Source organism: Brassica oleracea, chromosome C5, assembly GCF_000695525.1.
Source record: "Brassica oleracea var. oleracea cultivar TO1000 chromosome C5, BOL, whole genome shotgun sequence".
Lineage (NCBI taxonomy): Eukaryota > Viridiplantae > Streptophyta > Magnoliopsida > Brassicales > Brassicaceae > Brassica > Brassica oleracea.
In genome coordinates this window covers 1,133,533-1,148,550 of record NC_027752.1, presented here as the reverse complement: position 1 = coordinate 1,148,550, position 15,018 = coordinate 1,133,533, and the positions used below count along the sequence as shown (strand labels likewise).

The 15,018-nt window shown below is 40.7% G+C and overlaps 4 protein-coding genes across 5 annotated transcripts; 1 reads left to right on the top strand and 3 right to left on the bottom strand.

Moving 5' to 3' along the window:
• The first annotated feature begins 2,097 nt into the window (after positions 1-2,097).
• Positions 2,098-4,805, top strand: LOC106295752 (subtilisin-like protease SBT1.2). Its single transcript, XM_013731725.1, has one exon. It carries the CDS (start codon positions 2,322-2,324, stop codon positions 4,653-4,655), a length of 2,334 nt encoding a protein of 777 aa, XP_013587179.1. The 5' UTR covers positions 2,098-2,321; the 3' UTR covers positions 4,656-4,805.
• Positions 4,806-5,017: 212 nt separating this feature from the next.
• LOC106295754 (auxin-responsive protein IAA10) lies at positions 5,018-6,505 on the bottom strand. Its single transcript, XM_013731728.1, has 4 exons — positions 5,986-6,505; positions 5,466-5,776; positions 5,287-5,398; positions 5,018-5,182 (listed from the first exon to the last, which is right to left on the bottom strand). The coding sequence occupies exons 1-4, from the start codon at positions 6,306-6,308 to the stop codon at positions 5,113-5,115; spliced, it is 816 nt and encodes a 271-aa protein (XP_013587182.1). The 5' UTR covers positions 6,309-6,505; the 3' UTR covers positions 5,018-5,112.
• A 98-nt stretch (positions 6,506-6,603) lies between these two features.
• On the bottom strand, positions 6,604-9,351 carry LOC106295753. The gene is made up of 3 exons (XM_013731726.1): positions 9,187-9,351; positions 7,872-8,948; positions 6,604-7,253 (listed from the first exon to the last, which is right to left on the bottom strand). The coding sequence occupies exons 1-3, from the start codon at positions 9,290-9,292 to the stop codon at positions 6,772-6,774; spliced, it is 1,665 nt and encodes a 554-aa protein (XP_013587180.1). The 5' UTR covers positions 9,293-9,351; the 3' UTR covers positions 6,604-6,771.
• A 252-nt stretch (positions 9,352-9,603) lies between these two features.
• LOC106295429 (pre-mRNA-processing factor 39) lies at positions 9,604-14,701 on the bottom strand. Of its 2 annotated transcripts, XM_013731324.1 has the most exons (13): positions 14,522-14,701; positions 14,048-14,304; positions 13,802-13,911; positions 13,435-13,664; positions 12,719-12,886; positions 12,010-12,397; positions 11,416-11,559; positions 11,137-11,289; positions 10,928-11,044; positions 10,581-10,811; positions 10,203-10,487; positions 10,022-10,114; positions 9,604-9,930 (listed from the first exon to the last, which is right to left on the bottom strand). In XM_013731324.1, the coding sequence occupies exons 2-13, from the start codon at positions 14,271-14,273 to the stop codon at positions 9,829-9,831; spliced, it is 2,247 nt and encodes a 748-aa protein (XP_013586778.1). In that variant the 5' UTR covers positions 14,274-14,304; positions 14,522-14,701; the 3' UTR covers positions 9,604-9,828. The 2 variants fall into 2 exon arrangements, with proteins under 2 accessions (XP_013586778.1, XP_013586779.1); XM_013731325.1 differs by lacking the exons at positions 13,435-13,664; positions 13,802-13,911; positions 14,048-14,304; positions 14,522-14,701 and adding an exon at positions 13,023-13,428.
• Positions 14,702-15,018: the final 317 nt, after the last annotated feature.

Below are 15,018 nucleotides of genomic sequence, written 5' to 3'. Positions count from 1 at the left end.
TTAAACAATGACGTCTGCGTTTATCGTCATTTTAATCCATGTCTATCATCAAACGGGGTTATTGAAATCAGAATTTAGAAAGAGTTAAGTGATTTTAAAAGTTGACAGATTTTTAGAAGTTGAGTAGAGTTAACAAATATTCTCTAAATTTCTATCAAATACTTTGAATTGACTTTTGTAGATTTTATTGATTTTTATGGATTTGCATAATATATTATTTTCAAAATATTTCTTCTTATAAGGCAATGTATAACAATCTCTTCAGAACATTTCCAAAAACAAAATCTCGATGTAAACCATATACATATAAACATCACGTAATTCTGAAATGTTTATTTTGTAGGAAAATTTTATTTAGCAGATTGTGGGTTTGCCAACCGTCAGAAGTTTTTAGCTCCATTTAGAAGTACTAGGTATCATCTACATGATTTTACGGGCGAAGGTCGTGATCCCAGTAACCAGAACGAGTTATTCAACTTGCGGCATGCGTCTTTAAGAAATGTGATCGAGAGAATATTTGGTATCTTCAAATCTCGGTTTCTGATTTTTAAATTTGCTCATCCTTTCTCTTTTAAGACACAAGCGGAGTTAGTTTTGGCATGTGCTGGATTGCATAACTTCTTACGTAAAGAGTGCCGATCAGATGCTTTTCCAGGAGAAGTGATCAATGAAAACCGTGAAGAAGAAGAAGAATATGGAGAAGTAAGCACTGAAGAAGTAGGTATTCTTGAATCTCAGCAACGAAAGTATGCTAATAACACGAGAAATATGATAGCTTCTAATATGTGGACCGATGCAGTAGGAAATAGAAGTCAACAGTGATAGGAAATAGAAGTCAACAGTGATGGTGAGACTTTTATAATTTATTTATTGATATTATGGTTTGGTGTGTTCACGTAGACACATAAATTTTATGATACTGTGTTATGTTTTGTGTTTTCATGTTCTTAGTTTTCTTATGATAATAATCAGTCTTTGACTTATGTGATTTGTGATTTTTTTGAAACACCATTCTTGTTATCAATGTGAGTTTGGTTTCTTCATTATTATTGAATCAAACGGTTGTTTTATCAAATAAGAAACTATAAAAATATAATGAATTACAGATCATGTGAGTTTAGTTGATTCACCATTATTGAGTTTGGTTTGGTGTGTTAACGTGAGTTTAGTTGCAATATATGCATGTTTTTCTTATTATACAGATTTCAAAAATCTTATGAGAATAGATGATATTTTCAAAATCTAGTTTTATGAGTAAAAACATAAGGAATTCACCTCCCAATAACAATAGAATTCATTAGAATGATAAAATCCATAATAACTAAACTTTATGAATAACAAATGATTTGAATAGAATTTAAAAGTATTTAAACCAATAACAATGAATTATGATAAAACTTTTTAAATCTGTAAACCAATAATAATGGATTCTCAAAATTTTATAATTCTTTCAGAATTCTTAAACCAATAACCGCCCCTTGGTATTTACCATACTCAACAAGACAAGGCAAAGCAGTGGTGTAAATGGGCAATAAATTGGGCTTGAAATAATAAAATAGAGTCCAATAAGATAGATACACTCATACACGACGTTGTACGAAAGGCGCAGTACCCGAGGGAAAAGACAAGGCGTGTGCAGCGTGCATGTATAAATGCACGTAGTGAGTGAACAGAACATTCAGCCCGCTGCTGCATTAAATTTCTTTCAAGGCTTCAACGGTCACATTTTTTACTATTAAAGACATGACTTATTATTAAAAAAAAATACTTGTGAGTGTTTGTAAGCAAAATGGCTCTTTGTTTTCTTTTTCGATTTTAAACCCATTGCTGATGGTTTATTTTATTAAATACAATATCATATGGTTGTTTAGTTGACTTTTAGATGAAACTGCAAGCTTAACCAACCAAATAAATCTTTTGTTTCACACTAAGGCTACACAAACTAATACTACAATGCAATAAACTCTAACCAGAACATCTCGTGAACAAAAAGACAATGACACAGAGACAGTCAGACAGTAAGTCAGTAACCCTTACAAGTGAAAAACCTTAAAACAACTTCCACAGTTCCACTTAATAGTTTCATGTCCTTCCTTTCCCAAGCTTTGAAACTCTAAGAGAGCGGTAGGAGAGAGCTCTTACATCTGCAACATTACAAATGAAACTCGTGATGAAGAGCTCTTACTCCTCACGAGCTTCATCATCTTCTTCCTCCTTTGAATCCGTATCCCATCTTTTGAATCCTCTTCACTCTTCTTTAAATACTCAAACCATGCACTTCAAAAACCACAACACTAAAACAAAAGCTCTTCTCTGCAATAATGGAACCTAAGACTCTCTTTGTCTTCACTATCTTTCTCCTCTTTGTTTCTTCTTCCTCAGAAACCCTAAAGAAACAGACTTACGTCATTCAGCTTCACCCTAATAGCCAATCAGCTAAAGCCTTTCCTTCAAAGCTTGATTGGCATCTTTCTTTTCTTCAAGAAGCTGTTCTAGGTATTGAAGAAGAAAACGAAGACCCTTCTACAAGGATTCTCTACTCTTACGCCTCTGCCATTGAAGGATTCTCAGCTCAGTTAACCGAATCAGAAGCCAAAACACTCAAGAACTTACCTGAAGTTGTTGCAGTAAGACCTGACCATGTTCTCCAAGTCCAAACCACTTACTCTTACAAGTTCTTAGGACTCAACGGTCCAGGACCCTCCAGCGTATGGTCTAAATCCCGGTCCGGCCAAGGCACGATCATCGGCGTTCTCGACACAGGAGTCTGGCCCGAAAGCCCTAGCTTCGACGACACAGGGATGCCTTCAGTCCCAAGCAAATGGAAAGGTGTTTGCCAAGAAGGAGAGAGCTTCACTTCCTCAAACTGTAACAAGAAACTAATCGGCGCTAGATTCTTCATCAGAGGCCACCGCGTAGCCAACTCTCCTTTGGACTCACCAAACATGCCTCGCGAATACATATCGGCACGAGACTCCACGGGGCACGGGACCCACACCGCCTCAACTGCTGGCGGCTCCTCTGTTTCGACGGCGAGCGTTCTCGGTAACGGAGCCGGGGTAGCCCGCGGGATGGCGCCAGGAGCTCACGTGGCGGTTTACAAAGTCTGCTGGTTCAACGGCTGTTACAGCTCAGACATTCTGGCGGCGATAGACGTAGCGATACAAGACAAAGTCGACGTTCTATCCCTCTCCCTAGGCGGTTTCCCTATCCCTTTGTATGATGACACTATCGCCATTGGTACCTTCCGCGCCACGGAACATGGAATCTCCGTTGTCTGCGCGGGTGGCAACAACGGCCCGCTCGCTAGCTCGGTGGCGAACACAGCTCCTTGGGTCTCAACCATCGGAGCAGGAACGCTCGATAGAAAATTCCCGGGGGTTGTTAGGTTAGCCAACGGGAAGCTACTCTACGGAGAGTCGTTGTACCCAGGGAAAGGGATAAAGAAGGCTGAGAGAGAGTTGGAGATTGTCTACGTGGCGGGAGGAGACAAAGGAAGCGAGTTTTGCTTGAGAGGCTCGCTTCCGAGAGAGAGTGTCCAAGGCAAGATGGTGATATGCGACCGTGGAGTCAACGGGAGATCAGAGAAAGGACAGGCGGTTAAAGAAGCTGGCGGCGTCGCGATGATCTTGGCTAACACCGAGATTAACCAAGAGGAGGATTCTGTAGACGTTCATTTGATACCAGCTACGTTGATTGGTTACGAAGAGTCTGTTGTTTTGAAAGGTTACGTGAGGGACACGGTAAGACCGAAAGCTAGGTTAATTTTCGGCGGGACGGTGATTGGGAGGTCGAGAGGGCCTGAGGTGGCGCAGTTCTCAGCGAGAGGACCGAGTTTGGCTAACCCTTCGGTGCTTAAACCGGATTTGATCGCGCCAGGTGTCAATATTATAGCTGCTTGGCCTCAGAATCTTGGACCGACGGGGCTTCCTTATGATTCGAGGAGAGTTAACTTCACTGTGATGTCGGGGACTTCGATGTCTTGTCCGCACGTGAGTGGAATCACCGCTCTGATCCGGTCTGCGTATCCGAGCTGGTCTCCAGCTGCTATCAGATCAGCGATGATGACGACGGCTGATTTGTATGATCGGAGAGGGAAAGAGATTAGGGACGGGGACAAACCGGCGGGAGTGTTTGCTATTGGAGCAGGGCATGTGAATCCGGTTAAGGCGATTAACCCGGGGTTGGTTTACAACATCCAACCGGTTGATTACATTGCTTACTTATGCACTATTGGGTTTACTAGATCGGATATTTTAGCGATCACTCACAGGAACGTTAGCTGCGGTGCGGTACTGAGGAAGAGCCCCGGTTTTAGTCTTAATTATCCGTCTATTTCGGTTATTTTTAGACGTGGGAGGACTAAGGAGATGATCACGAGGCGTGTGACTAACGTTGGGAGTCCTAACTCGGTGTACACTGTGAATGTTAAGGCTCCTATGGGGATTAATGTGATTGTAAAGCCTAAGAGGCTTGTGTTTAGTCACGTTGATCAAACGTTGAGCTATAGAGTTTGGTTTGTGTTGAAGAAGGGAAGCAGCAGAGGAGAGAAGGTGGCTGGTACCTTTGCGGATGGACAGTTGACTTGGGTCAACTCTCGTGATTCGATGCAGCGAGTTAGGAGTCCAATCTCTGTGACCTTGAAGAATCATTGATAGCCAAGGAAGGAAACATTTTCATTCTCTGTTCAAAAGTTGGTTTTAGGGGTTTTTATGCTATAAAACCTTAAGGAAAAGTAGTAAAAAATAAATAAGGAAAGCTACATTTGAGTTGTGAGTGAAGCTGATTATTGATTGTTGTTTGTTATTTTCAGCAATAGCTGTATTTCATTTTCCATATTCTTATACATGAAACTTTTGTTTGATATCTCACAAACCACTCCAGACACACATACATTCTTGTATACTCATAAATACATGTATATATTTGATTATCTGAACAAGAGTTTACCAATTTACAGACCAGGTTAACCATAAACTTTCGTTCTCGAGTAAAACAATATATATGTGTTCTTGTCTTTTTTTTTTTATCTCCACGTTCCGTCATTTGCATCTTACAAAGAAGATGATTTCACCCTTCAGCTGAGAATGTCTTCTCAGAGAAGATGAACCCCTACTTGCCACCTCCAGTCTCACCTGATCTTCTCATGATTCTCAGTCTTTTCACGCACCCAAGGAACATCCTGATAAAGAAAGAAAGAAAGAACAATTAAAAAAAAAACATGAGAAAAGGATGTGACGCATAACAAAATACAGATGATATACTAGGGACAATAAAATATCATACAGCCAAGGAACATCCCCAACAAGCATCCAATCTCCGTCTTTATCTTGATACGTTATGATATATTCTGATGACACATCCAGCAGTTCTGAAGCACCACGTGTTTCCTTGCATCCTACAAAATTTGATCAATCATAAACCGATCCACCACGAAAGAAAAAAAAATGGAATGAAGAACTGACTTGTTGTTGTTAGAGAAGAAGGTGTGTGGAAAAACATTTGTTCCAAAGTTTTCGCCAAGGCTTCATAAGAATCAAAAGCATTGAGATCAATCTTCCTTCCAATTATAACTCCGTCCATTGTAACCTTCACAAGCATTGGAGATTTGATGAATCCAACCTCATCGTTCTTGGCAGCCACCACGCCGTTTTTCGTCGCCGTGTCCTTTTGAATGTTAGAGCTCAAGCCGTCTTCAGTGGGCAAGGACTTTGCTTGGTTGACCAAACTGTTGATTCTGTAAGTCCTTAGAGGCGGCCACCCTACAGCAACTTGTCTGCTCCCCATTACCAAAAGACCCATTGCAACATTAAAAAAATGTTATTCACAAGTATAATTTAAAACATTTCAGATGATCTTACTATAATGATCTGATCCTGTGATTAATTCAATCTAACCATACAAAGAGATCTAAAAATAAAATCTGAGACAAAATCAAATACATATACATAAGTTATAATATAAAGTCTGTGAAAATGAATTTACCCTTTTGAGGCAGCCGCAGAGGAATCAGCAGACCGTTTCGTTCCACTTTCTCTGGCCGGAGAAGAAGACGAAGAGGAAGCCAACAAAGATGAAGAAAAAGACCGAACCTTTGATGAGTGATTCCTACTTGTGTTCAAACCAATGCTTAGACCCAGAGCTAAGTCGAGCTCTGTTCCCGCCACCGTCTCGTCGGGGGAAGACGAATCCTCCGACGACAGAGCCGCGGCGGCGGCGTTGTCGTCTTCTCCTTCAGCTGGTGATGATACTCCGATCATCACATTCACCGAGCCGCTTGATGAACAAACATCTCGGAAACCACTCATCGTTTCCAAAAATCAATCAAAAGAGAATAAACAAGCTGGAATTCAAATTCAAATCACCGATCAAACCCAAACGATCAAAAAAGGTTTCAACTTTAAGATTCCTCTAGAGACAACAGAGCAAAGAGCATCCACGAAACAGATCAAAAGAAACTATCTTTCTCATAAAGAGAGAGAGAGAGAGAGAATAAAGAAAGAAGGACACGGTACACGAATGTGTGGGTTTGGTCGGGTTTGTTCGTCTAAATAAGTAATCAGTAAAGCGTTTTAATTAATTAAATTAATTTTAAAATATAACAATATGGGACCCACATGTATACTCTTCCGACAACAAACTTTAAGTCTTATCGTTCATCCTACGCTAATCGTAACTAAAACCTTTGCGTAATTAATGCTTTACGTAAATTAAGTTTTCTTTCTATGTCCCTTTTCAACCAATTTTAACCTTTTTTTTTTTTTTACAGTTTCACCATCTTTCATCACCGTACCAGTTATTCTTCTCCTTAGGTCCCGTCGGACCTTCCTCGCCGGATAACTCCACCGGAAGCTTCCTCAACACGTTACCCACCGTGACACCAACCGTCCTCGGAAACCGACTCGCCAGCCTCTCGATCTCCTCCCTCGAGTCGTACACAATCTTCGGCCCCCACTCTCTCATATACTGCAGCCACAGCGGTTCCTTCACCACCGCGCCGAGATACTCCGCCGCGAAGATCTCGTACCGTGAGCTCGAATCAACAAAGAGATCGCTACGTGCAGTGTCGTTCCTTATCCCGATCCCAAGGGTCGTTGATCCTTGTAAGTAAACACCAGCTTTAGGAAAGCTCGCGTGGCCGTGTTTCGACGAGTACACAACGGCTTTGTTGGTTCCGGGGATGAACTCTAGGTCGTGAGATTCGATCCACTCGCCGCCACTGTGTTGAGAGAAGTAGATTGAGTAGAGTTCACCTGCACGGCCAAAAATTTAGAGGCCATTAAAATTGCTTAAGAATTAAAATTTTTTTTTTTTAATAATTTGAGGGTATATTCATATGTAAAAGTAGGCCAGTGGTTATAAACCGACACAAAATTGTCGAACCAAACCGACCCGAAAAGTTTGTTTTTCGATTAGTTCGGTTTAGTTCGGCTTAGTTCGGCAACTAAATAAATTTATGTTTCGGTTCAATAATTTATTTGGTAATCAGTTAGTTTGGTTTTCTAGAAAAAATTCGAACAGTATTCGTCTTAACCAAAATTTCAAACTGAACTAACCAAAATCTGAACCGAAATAACCGAAATTTTTGAATTTTATTCAATTTAAACCGAAAATTTAACCGAACTAACCGTAAGTTTAAAACTTTGGTAATTTTTTTTAAAACCGAACTTACCGAAAACTGAATCAAACCGTACCAAGTTTTTTTTACGTTCAGTTCGGTGGGATTTTGACCGACCAACCCAAACTAACTTAATTCCTGACCCAAACTAACCGAGTAACCCGAACCAGCAGCCCAATATAAAAGTCTTCCATAAATTTTGAGTACTAAAACCAATGTTTCATTGGCTTGGCCCAGATCCGGCCATGTTCACCTGAGTAGTTGCTGATTCTGAGAGTGAAATGTTCCCAGTCGCAGACGTGTTGGCCTATACTTACCAACGAGACATCGATGAGTCCTAGCTTCAAAGTAGCTGGTCCGTTGAAAGGACAGAAGATCCAGAAGACAAGATCCGTGAACGTCCCTCCAAGAGCTGGCTTGACGTGCACGTAAAGCTTCGAGCTTTCGATGTTTCCTCTCTTGACGTGATCATCATCAAACGGCAAGTCGATCCAGTATTCCTTGTCGTTGCTTCCTCCTTGAGGCAAGTTCGAGCCTGTTTCATCGATGAGTTCGCAAATTGGATTACCCTTTTGGCATAGGACTGCACCGTTGCTGAAGAACCACGAGACAGAAGATGGTAAGTAAGTTTCGTCAGGGTGGAAGATTAGTGTAGGACCGTAGTGTTGTATCAACGCTTGGATCTGATCAAGGTTCGGCATTGCGTGTAAACCAGAATCTAGGTTTTTCAGACAAGAGATACTGAGATGTTGTTCTCTGGAGACAAGGCGAGTTCTGCAGAAGAAAGTACCTGTAGAGACACCTTTCCCCCACATCCCTCGGTCTGAAGGACGAGTTCTCCATATAAACAAAGGAACATGTACAGATTCTGAAACGGCTGTGAGGATGAGTTTGTGTGTTTCGCATTTATCAGTGAGATCAGCTCTTACGCATCTAACTTCATTCAACTCAGGTTTCGCGGAGCTCTTTGTGACGATAAACCCCATTGATCTATAACCTTCAGGAGGCTGCGGTAACCAGAAGTAACCATCTGAATCATTCGAGCTCCAGACCAGTGTAAAATCAAGAGGTTCGGCTAATGCAGGTTCTTGTTCTAGTGAAGCTGCTAAATCTCTGGCTGCAAGAAGATAACCTTTCAAGGGATGAGAATCAGATTGACAGTAGTGACCTAAGCAATGGAAGTCTTTAGGTAACGATCCTTTTGGTTTGTAGAATGAGATGCACTTGTTATTGTTCTCTGTGGATCTGTAACGCCATATGAATTCAAAGTCTGTGATTTTGATGACTTCTAATTTGCCGAGGTTGATTGTTCCGGAGCCAAAGCCTTGACCTGATGATCAGTTTCAAAGGATAAAATTGTTAAAAACTCAAGATTCTAATTATCCATTTGTTGGAATTAGATTAGTGGATACTAGATCTCATGGAATGATATGTTTCAAGAAACTGAGCCAGGCAAATAGGTATATTATTAGATCGAGAAGCAGAAACCATCTTAGCTGAGGAAACCGAAAATTGAAAACTTGATATTTGAAATCGCTGACAAGAACAATCATTGGATTCCGAGTTACCTGGAGGCCATTGAGGGATAGGACCCGGAAGAGAGAAGGTTTCAGGGTCCTTCAATGGCCGCGAATCACTGACATTGTCCCAGTGGAGACATTTGTAACCTAACATTCCTCTATCTGATCTCGAGAAATTCTAATGAGGGAGAGATTACAAGTTTCTTCTAACTAGAGAAACATGTTGTATATTACTTCTTGGGGAAGAAGTTATCGCATTTGTTTTCACGACAAATAACTTAACAATCACACACAAACTATGTTTTAGCTAAAAAAGAAAACTATGTTTTAGCTTGTAAGAGAGGTTATAGATTGACCGGTTTTGTCGTTGTTCAAAATAAGCGGATGTGTAAGAATTAACGCGCGGATATCGTTACTCTGTTCCGACGTTTTTCAAAAAGACATCATTTAGACCGAACTAACCGGTTCATCGAATCAAAAGTCTCCTGTTACAATCTGTATCATTACCAGCGAAATTCAAGAACCTTTTACGGATCAAGCAACTGAAAAGTAAAACTAATGTCACTGACCGAGAACGTAGACATGTAAACATTCAGACGCGAGTCAGATATGCTAAACTTGAGTAGCTAAGGAGGAGATGGTTTATATAAATCTCATAACAAAAACGAAAGAAGAACAACACCAACAGACTCAGTAGTAAGTGTTGTAGTAAGCTTGAGGAGCAGCAGTAGTGGGTTGCTGGACCGGTGCTGCACCAGCAACAGGAGGTGCGTAACTCTGTGCTGGATATGCCTGTTTTCACAAAAAATAAAAAAAAACTGATTCCATTAGAACCTCGTGGTCAGGCTAGGAGTTCTAAACATTTACTATGAACATTGGTTACCTGAGCAGGATATGCGCCATAAGCAGCAGCTTGTGGGACGGGAGCTGGTGCTTGTGGAGCAGTATAACCAGCGGGATATGCACCATACGCAGCCTAAAACGTTTATAATGTGAACCATCAGAAGAGTAAAAACATATACACTAAGGAAGTAGATGATTTGGTTTATTTTTTTATAAATTACCTGCTGGCCATAGGCGGGGTTCCATTGTTGTGGTTGTGCAGGAGCGGCTTGTGCTTGTGGCCAAGTCTGAGGCTGTGCAGCGTATCCACCAGACCACTGAGCCTGTGCAGACACTGGCTGAGCAAGAGGAGTGCCGTTGTATGTTTTCGCCATTTTTGTCCTATCAGAAGAGAGAAATTCATCTGCGCTGCGCTTTCTAAGCTCTGACGTGCTCCGGCGGAAGAGTTTAGCGTGTTGATCTTCTGCCTTTTTGATGGACTTAACATCTCCAAAAAGGCCCAAGAACTGCAAAGCCATACACACATTTAGTACTAAACCCAGTAAAATAGATACTTAGAAGCTTTTAGAAGAAAAGATTGGTCTTTCTATTCCTGTTACCTCTATATATATCAACGATAGCTCTTCTCTCTCAGTGGAACTTGCAACGTTCTGGGCATCTGAATTTGGATTTATAACCTTCTCAACAAATGGCGCAAGGTAATCAATCTGTCTTGGTACTGGCAGAAAACTCTCAAAATGAAGCACTGTTTCCAGGAGAGGTTTTGAAGGCTGCATGTGGTCAAGTGCTTCGACTAGAATCTTCCTAGCTTTCTCAGCGTCCCCTGAAACCTGAAAGCATTATTGAAAAAGAGGCCAAACCCATTAAATACTCCTTCAACAAAACTAAACAAACTTAAGTTCAGAACTGGGTTTTATGAAATCTTCGTCAGTAGACAACGACATACCAAATATGAAAATCTTGAATACTGAGCATACAGCAGCGGCAGTACTGTGGAGTTCTCTTTTCCCTTTTCAAGAGCAATCACTTGCTGATACAATGCGAAAGCATCCTCTGGCTTTCCCTATGAATAAGATTAGGAGACCGGTAAAGAACAAGTACAGCGGTGATAGTCTATAATAGTCCTTCAATTACTACATGGTCATGAAAGCTTACTTGTCGATGTTCCATGTTCGCGTGTTTAATCACGGCTTCAACAAGTCCGGGAGAAATTTCAGAGTGCACTAACTGGAATGCAGCTCTTGCAGCAGCTATGTCCCCATTTTGCTCTTTAAATCGAGCAGCAAAAAGGTGAATTTCTGGTTGTCTCTGCCACAGAAACGAAAGGAAATCAATAACCAAGAAAACCAAAGCAGAATATTAAGTTACGCAACAAAGTAATTGTAAATAAAGCAATAAAACTACTCAAAAAGGCTAGCGAAACACATTTCATACCTTGACAAACACTTGAGTTGCTCGAGCAAGGGCGTTGTCTGCAAGGTCCATACTTCCACTTGTTTCCATGCTTAGTACATATCGAATCCAGTATTCAGGGTAATTTGCACATGCCACTAGACATCTTTCATATAGCTTGACAACCTATTGGAAAATAATCGAATGTAAAACATATATGATGATCACTACGCCAAAAAAATAGATATGTAAATATAGAAACCACAAAGACGAAATCCACACGAAATACTCTACAAGTCGAACAGAGGGCCCCTCAAATATGGAGGGACCCTCCTTGCCTGACAGACAGATTGTTAGGAAGACACCTGCATTAATAACATTGGTACTTTTAACAACAAAGATAACTTGTGTACCTAAATATCCAATGTGAAATATTTAGCCTTAAAGTTACCAAATCTGAGGCTCATGCGTTGGTCTCAGTTATTTCCATTAAAAACTTGCTTGATCCAATGGAAACCCAATAAAGCATATGATGCACCAGATACTACTTAACTGTAAGTCAGTGATATTACAGAGGTACGACTTAATCTACAAAACACTTGTATCTTCACATATAAGAGAGTTAAGCACCGGTACCTTATTGAAGTCCCCATCCTTCTCTATGAAATCCAGATAGTTATGCCAGTTCTCTAGCTCTGCAGCATTGAGAGGCCGCACATGGAAATATGGCCTTCTTATAGCCATTTCAAAACCAATGATCTTGGATTCAAACTCTTTGGCTTTTATATACATGGCTTCTCTGATGGCAATGTATTTCTTCAACTCCTCGGGTTCAGTTGAACCAGCAGTTTCTAATTTAGTAGATTGTTCGGAGGAACCATCAGCTTGAGATTTTTCTTCATCTGCCTTTCCATCAGACTCAGATGGTGAAGCTTTAGAAGCATCACTAGCAGCTGCAACTGCCGCAGATTCCTCGGCACTCCTTAGTTCTGACAGAGGCCTTGTTTCGGCTAGTTCCTTAAAGCTGTAGCAAGAATAGCACTTATCAACAAATGAAAAAGTGCCAAAACGAAAGGGGTAACACACACATCAAAAAGACAATTAAATTTTTGAGCATAATCTGAGAACCTTGGCTAGTACTAAATAATCGGGGAAAGGACAAGGAAGTAAGGAGCCGAAGCAGATGAATTTAAAAATAATTTTTTGCACTTCAATTCCGTTTTTTAAATGTATGACAATAGTGCATCAATATAATGTATCTTGACTTAACAACTGCAATACACATGAATTGACTCTATCCAATTAAGCGTGGAAGAAAATGATTAAAGAAATCACTTGAACTTACTTGGCAAAATATCTATCAAGATTTTGAATAGGATTTTCCAATATTTTGGTGTAAATCATGGTAACTCGGCTCCAGTCCTGCTGCATGCACTCATACTCAATGTATTTGTCCCACAATGGAGATGACAGAAAATCAGTCCCAACGTAAACTAGAGCCCGTTCAAAAAGCCTGCAGTACCATTAAGAGTAAAAAGAGGGTCATATATGCTGAAAGACACAGACACGTCCAATCAAAACACACAAGTTCTATGGAGAAAAAAGGATTCACTCTTTGAATGCAGGACACTGCCAAACACTGCATTTACCTTCCTAGAAAAAGCATACCATGGCCAAAATCGAGCAATCAGGGGCTACCTAAGCCCAAAACTGGTTGACATCTTCCAAGCAGCGTTTTGCACATGGATGCACTTCGGGGGAGGGTGAAAATTAAACAGTATATTTTTTATAAAAAATTTCAAACCAGAGAGTATAGAGCACCAAAAAAGAGCAATTTCAGATAAAGATATTAGATAGCTATGAAAGGCGCGAAAGCTAGTGAAATGCATTAAAAAGAAGTATTTCTAAATTAATTCCATCAGATCTTTCCGCCACAAATGAGAGGACTTGCTGTAGCAATCTAAGAAAAGGGTTAGACGGTAAAATCATTTTGTCAAGGTAACTGAAAAATCAACCAGGCTGTTAAATACACATACAAATAGAAGAATAAGTATTCGTTACCTTCTGATGGTGTCTGGATCTCCATACGTATTGATGGCAAAAGTGCAATAATGAACCCAAATGTCCACTGAATATGTCACCCCCTGCACTGCTCTTTCGTAAACCTCCACGACTTTGTCCATTGCCCCCACACGAGCCTCATGATCCGCATACTTTTTCCAATAGCCATAACACAAAGGAAATTCAGCTAGAAAAGTATCATACACCTTCCGGATTTTTGCTATATTGTCCTGTAATAAAACAGCAAGGAAAACGTTACCAATCTTGATCAAAGTAAGAAAGGAACCGAAACAACACTTGGCAAAAGATATAGAAAGATGAAGGCGACTAATGGCTGTGAAAAGATGAGTGTTATATTCACACATACCTGAGCTATCCTCTCTGTCTCTTCAATTAAGGCAGTCCAAGCATTGAACTCTAAAGAATTAGCCCGTACAATACTCCACAGGCGCTCCTCTTCCGGTGAAAGAGTAGAGACTGTAACAACAACAAAAGGAATAAGCAAAGGATCCTATCATCGAGTGTTAACATCAGGTTCTAGTGACAATGTCCCCTCAAATTCTGTTTCAATTCGTAAAGACTCATACACAGGATTGAAAGAACAAGTGATTACCAGCATTGTCTCCATGCTCAGCTCCTGGAGCTGTTACCGCCACCTCATCTGATGCCTTTCCATTCTCCACTGGCGCACTTGAACCACCTTCAGGGCCAGTCCCATTGACCAAAGAAGCGTTTTCTTGCCCTGTAGATTCCACCGTGGCAGTAGCAGCAGAAGCATTATAATCTCCATATGGTGCAGAGGTATAGCCCTGGGCAACCATAGCCTCGCTGTCTCCCATAACTTTCTTGAATCAGACTCGTAAACCGAAACTGCTCAGCTCGAAGAAAGCAAGTTCAATATCAGTGGTAAGCAAACAAAATCTCACTATATCTTCCTACTAATCCCAATTCGGATAGCTGAATACGAAATTTTCTCACAGGACAAAGCAAACCCTAATTATAATCCAAGTAATTCACAAACCGAATCGATATGAGCTAACACTAGTGGTATTCTCAATTCGTAGTATACAGAGGGAAGGATACGAACCTCGGAAGCTGAAGAGGAAGCTCGCTTCGCTTCAAGAAGTGATTGGAATCAGTAAACGCTCGGAGCTCTCAAGTTTTTTTTTCCGATTTCGTGTTTGTTCCGTTTACAGGAAGAGAGGGGTTGTATTGTAGGGTTGGAGATGGAGACGACGGATTAAAACGAAAGGGTTGTGCTTGTGTGTTGGTCGGTGCACTGTAAAGATTGTGAGAGATTTAATCTGGACCGTCAATAGACAAATATAAATAGGCCTTCGAACTTTCCTCAACGGGCCCATTTATATAGAGTTACGCGTGTTGTGTTTGTGCACAGTAACCGTCGAGAACCATGTCTACATGGGCCTTTTAACTTTCATTATTAGGCCCATTTATCTAGGATTATGCGTGTTGTGTTTGTCGCTTCACAGTCAATAAATATATATATTAATGGGCCTTTAAACTTTGATTAACAGCCTCATTAAACAGTAAAACCCTTTGATTAAAACCCTTGTCGTGACTTCT

Bases quoted from the DNA above. Each gene is read 5' to 3' on its own strand.
- LOC106295752 (XM_013731725.1), top strand. From the start codon at position 2,322: ATGGAACCTAAGACTCTCTTTGTCTTCACTATCTTTCTCCTCTTTGTT.
- LOC106295754 (XM_013731728.1), bottom strand. From the start codon at position 6,308: ATGAGTGGTTTCCGAGATGTTTGTTCATCAAGCGGCTCGGTGAATGTG. The intron at 5,777-5,985 runs GTAAATTCATTT...AATGGGGAGCAG, and splicing joins TCTGCGGCTGCCTCAAAAGG to ACAAGTTGCTGTAGGGTGGC. The intron at 5,183-5,286 runs GTATGATATTTT...TTTCTTTATCAG, and splicing joins GTTGGGGATGTTCCTTGGCT to GATGTTCCTTGGGTGCGTGA.
- LOC106295753 (XM_013731726.1), bottom strand. From the start codon at position 9,292: ATGTTAGGTTACAAATGTCTCCACTGGGACAATGTCAGTGATTCGCGG. The intron at 8,949-9,186 runs GTAACTCGGAAT...ACTGATCATCAG, and splicing joins TATCCCTCAATGGCCTCCAG to GTCAAGGCTTTGGCTCCGGA. The intron at 7,254-7,871 runs GTGAACATGGCC...TTGGCCGTGCAG, and splicing joins CAGAATCAGCAACTACTCAG to GTGAACTCTACTCAATCTAC.
- LOC106295429 (XM_013731324.1), bottom strand. From the start codon at position 14,273: ATGGGAGACAGCGAGGCTATGGTTGCCCAGGGCTATACCTCTGCACCA. The intron at 13,912-14,047 runs GTAATCACTTGT...TTGTTGTTACAG, and splicing joins TGAGCATGGAGACAATGCTG to TCTCTACTCTTTCACCGGAA. The intron at 13,665-13,801 runs GTATGTGTGAAT...GTTTTATTACAG, and splicing joins AGACAGAGAGGATAGCTCAG to GACAATATAGCAAAAATCCG.